The 6,124-nt window shown below is 29.7% G+C and overlaps 1 protein-coding gene across 1 annotated transcript in view; it reads left to right on the top strand.

Moving 5' to 3' along the window:
• Positions 1-1,069: 1,069 nt before the first annotated feature.
• LOC111630039 overlaps positions 1,070-6,124 on the top strand; it is a 39,528-nt gene continuing 34,473 nt past the window's right edge. Inside the window, exons 1-3 of the mRNA XM_023374043.1 lie at positions 1,070-1,274; positions 4,840-4,953; positions 5,978-6,059. Of these exons, the coding sequence (XP_023229811.1) occupies positions 1,238-1,274; positions 4,840-4,953; positions 5,978-6,059 (233 nt within the window). The 5' untranslated portion in view covers positions 1,070-1,237. The remainder of the gene's footprint in view (positions 1,275-4,839; positions 4,954-5,977; positions 6,060-6,124) is intronic.

Below are 6,124 nucleotides of genomic sequence, written 5' to 3'. Positions count from 1 at the left end.
GTCGTAATAAATAATTGCTGGTTAGATTGAGTTTGGTTTATTTGGTTACTGCAACACAACACGTGAGTGATCTGTCGGGGAGATGCTTTTTATGGGAAGTTGAACCCTATTTAGATGAAGAAAACCCTGAAAATTGCACATGGCCAACCCGTTGGCCATGCCCGAACTCATGACTAACCACCAAAATTCGGTGGTTTTATGCACTCGGCTACTGGAGGGCCCTTATTAGAAAGTACCGTTATATCTTTTTTTTTATAAGAATTATATTTAGCTTACTATTTAGTTAAATTTTTCCAATAGATGGCGCTACGCGTAAACCAGCAAATCTAATGGAGATAGAAATGAATTAATTCACAGAAATCAAATAGATATTTTAGGGTGGGATGTCGACATTATCTAAGTTAGCGGTATATTAAAACATAACTGCCAAGTTTCGTAGCAATCGGTCGAAAGGCCTAGGCGTGTATAGCGAACAAACATCCAAACAAAACATTCACTCTCTATACTATACTCTCTCTCGTTTATATGGAGAATGCAGCCTATGATCGCTTTTTCTCCGAATTGCAGCGCCACCTATTAGGTGAAGCGACCCGAACGATGAATATACTGTTCTAGAAGGTGTATATGATACCTCGAGGACTAAAACATTCACATTTATATCAGCTTAAGTCTTATTATAACTCTGAATATGCAGGCAATCTCCGGCAGATGGCGTTTAAAAAGTAATTTTTCTATGGGAATTTCAAAAGCTCGTAATTTTTTTTTATTAGAAATAAATTAGAAAAATTTGATTTTTGATATCGATTTAAAATGACAGAAGAATATCACGATTTTTATTTTAAATTTAAAAAAATTTTAAATATGATTTTTTACAACACCGGAAAAAAGTGTCCGCTAGGCGGAGAGTAAAAATTTTAAAAAGTTTCAATTCTTAAAAATATTTTATAAATTTTTTATTTATTTATAGAAAAACCGCTATTTTTAAATGTATAAAAAATAATTTATATCTCAAATTTTGGAATTATAATTATTTGAATATATAAGTAATAACAATCGAGGTTGGCAACACGGGTGAAACGATAGCAGAAACAGTTGTGTGATGAGTCAGTTGACGAATGCATATTTTACATTTTAATAATAATAAATCATAATGTAGTGTCAGTTTTTCCATAAGCAAAAATAAAGATTCTTAATTGTCATTTTTGCTTTTGTCATCGCGTGTCGTCGTCATTTTAAAATGTCGGTGAACGATCCGTTATTGAAAGAATTGAAAGGTTGGATTTCATGCTTTATTATTATTATTATAAAATATAATAATTACATTTCGGTAAGCTCTCGTATCATTGTGGTGACATGCACAAAGCCTGTACACGAATTTTAATGTGTTTGCGTGCCATTGATAACTTTAGTTACAGTTTTCTTAATTTTAACATTGTATAATTATAGGTGAGGCTGACTTGATAGCCAGGAAAATCTAATTTTTGAATGCAAATACAATTTGTACAAATATTGTCTGCAAAACTTACAGCACAACCATTTTATTCAGTCTATGTTCTCTTTATTGCAATAACAGAACAACAACAACAACACAATACCGGATATATAAACAAAAACACTACTCACAAAGTCGACCCAAAGCACAGCGAGTAAATGGTTGCACGAATGTTTTCGTCTACCTTCGTATAGACGTCGTCGGGTGGAATATTACGATTCTATGAGAAAATTCTTCATTTACAATCACACACGCAGCTTAGTAGGTGTGGTGATTCTAAATGAAGAATCTTCTCGTAGAATCGTAATATTCCACCCGACGACGTCTATATGAAGGTAAATGAAAACGTTCGTACAACTGTTTATTTGCTGGATTTTGGGTCGACTTTGTGAGTAGATTTTTGCAATAACAGATTTATAATATTTGCTTTTCCTGCTATACAGATTACTAGTAGGGAAAAAAGTAGAAAACAGACTTAAATTATAAAAAGTTAATTATCTATAGGATATAGTACCGGAAATAAATTACAAAAAATAATACTTCTTTGTAGTGTAGAGTGGCAGTTTACGATTGCTGATCTGCAGATAATATTTGTACTGAAGCTGGCATAGTTGGTCATTGGTGTCATTTAATTAGTAATCTAGAATTACTGCATGTACTTTGTTGGGTGCAGTAATTCTAGATAAGCATAAATAAACATAATGTGTAGTCACTTACGGTTTCTTGATCCTTGTAAAATTATCCATAATTTAACTGGTCTGCCGTGAGAAAAAGTTGAAAAACACTGGTGTAGAGTGTGATTTTGTCGTGTAACTTAGATTTACTAGAACTTCAGATTGGTTTTCTTATACCAAAGTGTAGAAAATCCCATATATATAGGATAGGAGTTCCTATTGTTGACCACTTCTGATAGACAATCATGTAAGTCGAAATCCTTGAATAATTAGTCTGTCGAAGCAGTTTTAGGCAAGCCATCCTCACAAGAAGCGATGTAAGACACCACTTTCGTGATGAAATGCAAGAATAACGAGTTGTCTCACTTGTGGTGATGGGGAAAAATTAGTGCAAAACACCCCTTCTGGTGGTCGATCATGTAGTGAGGCCTTACTGGCCTTTAGAAGATAACGAGGGCTCCATGTTCTGGGTACATGTTTTCTACGAAATGTCCATTATTGAGTTTGCTTATCCTTTCCCAATTGCCACATTTGTGAGGTTCTCAATGAAGGAAAATGCAATTGTCAATAGCCATAAACGATCGTGCACTTGCTAGTTGACTACGTGATGAACTGTGATTTAACTATTTTTTTTCATAATGTAAACAAAGGTCTGATAAAAAAATAGCTTTTCCATGACAAATACAGAACAAACTTTTTTCTCATGTATAAATTTTGCTTTTCATGTTATTACATGTTGTAATAAAAAATATTAAAGTCTAAAACAGTGTTAAATGGTTGACCATTGGTGCCATTAACTTATCTATATCATATTTTGAGACAAAATTTTCTATATGGCGATTTTTAGAAAAAATTAATTTTTCATAGTTACTATTGTACAGTACAACATATTGATCAATGTAAAGGATTAAATGAAGGATGTTTAACAGTCCAGTGCTTTTTAACAATTGTTCATCATGTTTCAAAAGGCAAATAATTTTTCATAATTTAATCAGAAATTTGAAGCTTCTATTGAACTTCTTGTATGCATGTGAGAATTCTGGTATGTCTGGTTATGTTGAACTCGAAGAAAATGTTAATGTTGGACAATGGTCAATTTCTAAAATGACACTGCTGTACGAGCAAACTTTGTGTTAAAGGCGTTAAATCATCTCAAAAGGTATTTTGTTGTTGAAGATCAAACTTAAAACTGATGACTTAATCAATGTGGCCATAGTCTGTCTTTACTAGTGATTATTGTCATTAATGTTTTTATTCGAAGATTGTCTGTTGCTTTTTAAATGATCTCTTGCCTTTCCGAGGTGTTCATTTTCTAATAATTTTTATAATTTAGACTTATCAAGCTACTTAAAAGATTAAAATTTAATATAGTTTTGGAAAGGAACAATGAATAGAAAATTGTTTTACTTCTGTTTTTTGTTGGTTTTTTTGTATTATGTTATAAATTTCTGACCAGATTTCCAAGGTGGCAAAATTGTCTTTCTACTATGAGAGATCACTTCACATATAAGACAGGCCAATTTTTGAGCTATTTTTTGGATAAAAATTGCATCTTATATGCTATAAAATATTGTAAATAATTCACAAATAAATTAATAGTAAAAAATACTATTCACATTTAGCTAAGTCAAGTAATCAGAAGTTACAATTCACAAATTCAAAAAACTTGGTACACAATAAAAATAACTTTTACAGAATGCAGAACATAGAACAAATGACAAAATCATAAAAATTTTAAATATTCTATGTATGCATTATAAAAAATTTAAATAAGTAATAAAATGAGAGAAATGGAACATAAAACAAACTTGACTGATTGATTTGTTGATGTAAAATACTAATATATTATTTGATTATATAACTGATATCAATGTTTCCCATTGCAATCAGGCTCAATCCACAATGAAATTAGTCAAACAATGAAGAATAGGGCCCCAATCTATGTTAAAACCTTGGTGAAAAATCTCCAAGGCACAACCAAGGATTGAAATCTGAGGTTATATAAGGCTAACGAATTTTCTAAATGGTCATTAGGAAACTTTATCTGGCCTGACTCTTGAATAAAAAATGTTACTTTTTAATTAAACATTACTACTACTATTACTAATTTTAATTATTCAAAAAACTAATTATTATAAATATTAAAGATAGGTAACATGAATCAATTATTCATTGAATGTTTGTCATACATGTCCAGTGTAAAAGTATATATTTTGATTTTTTTTTTAACCAGAAAAACATTCCACATACTTCATAAGTTTTATAAAAAGTATATTGAATTATAAAAATAAATAAATATTTGAAAATATAAAAATTCAAAGTTGCAGTATTGAATTAAGATTTTTAATGTGAGCTTTGTGACTGATGAGAAGAAATATATTTTTATATATCTGGCTGGAAATATGTTAAATGTAATTGAAGATATATCTTTTTCTCAATATTCAATCATTTTAGCACTTTTGATATTAGATGAATGGCTATTAAAACCTGATTTAACCAATATAATATGAATATTTTACTTATTTCATTTAAATCAAATAATATGTTAAATGAAGTAGGTGAATAGATAAATTTATCGGAAATAATAAATGTAAATTTTTATATTAAAGTTAACAAAATTTTTCAATAGATAAGTGCTTTAGTTTTATTTTAATTATATTTTTCTATTTAAAGGCCATGTGTTTGATTTAAGAAGATATTCTTTGAGTGCAGAAGTAACTGATAGCAATGCATGTCTATTGCCGTTTTGTGAAACCCTTGAAACTATACTCAGAAAAGGACTCAAAAGTAAGTTTATTAAAATTTTTATGATATAACCATTCATTTTTAAAATTTCAATAAAAAAATACAAAATATATTTGTCATAGCACAATATCAAACAAATATTTAATCAATCTTATCTATATCAGTTGCTCAATCAATCAATGCTGAAATCAAAAAATCGTTTTGAGAGAAATTAATTAACATTTTATGATTTTATTTTAATTTCATTTTGTTAGTAAATTAATTACAGTAATACCCCGAACTTACGTGATAGGTGGGACCGAGTGATAACTGCATAAGTTGGGGTATAATTTCGCATATAAATACATACAAATAATTTTTGATTGGGGCCAGAGACTAAAAAAAGCAATAATTTAGTAAAAAATGTTTAATAAAATCTTAGATAATACATATGCATAACATATTATATTATCATACAATTTTTCACAATTACTTGTTTATCACACCATAATTTTAACATTGTTTCCATCTCAGCGATAATACCATGACATTTACGAATGATGCTTGAATTTAAAGATTGAGCATTTTTCGCAGTTTCGAGAATTTTTTCTTTACCTTTTATAATTGTTCTGACCGTCGATTCCGGTAGATCAAACTTTTTTGCTAATTCACAAATTTTCATTTTTGTATCGAAGTCTTTAATAATGTTAACTTTACATTCCAAAGATAAAGTTTTTATTTTCTTGTTTGATGCAGAAGAATCAGTTCTACTTCATTTGGATGACATAGCAGAGTCTTTCGAGTCTCCATAGATAAAACAAACACAGAAGTAAATAACACAGAATAAATTGTAGCTAGGTGTTGATTCCGCACGACATTTCCGAACATGTAAGCTGAACAAAAGAGTGAGTAATCAAGAGTCGCGTGGCGCTCAAACAAAAGACGAATTGGCGAGATTTGAAAGTCGCGTAACTCTGGGTTTGCGTAAGTCGGGGTAGCGTAAGTCGAGGTATTACTGTATTTGAATGTTCTGTTTTTATTGATTAATGAATTTATTGGTAGTACTAAGTTTATAAATGTTTTATAGGTGTATCATCAGCATTTGGTCGCAGTAAAAGAGATTATTGGCATTGGATTGAAAATTTACATTCTGAAAAAAATCATGAAAAGTAAGCTATCATAAATAATAATTACTAAATTTCAATACACTGTTTATTTATTTAGGATTTTCATA

This window comes from Centruroides sculpturatus, unplaced genomic scaffold (assembly GCF_000671375.1).
Source record: "Centruroides sculpturatus isolate CEXI.00-Female unplaced genomic scaffold, Cexi_2.0 scaffold646, whole genome shotgun sequence".
NCBI lineage: Eukaryota > Metazoa > Arthropoda > Arachnida > Scorpiones > Buthidae > Centruroides > Centruroides sculpturatus.
This window is presented reverse-complemented; position numbering and strand designations above follow the sequence as displayed.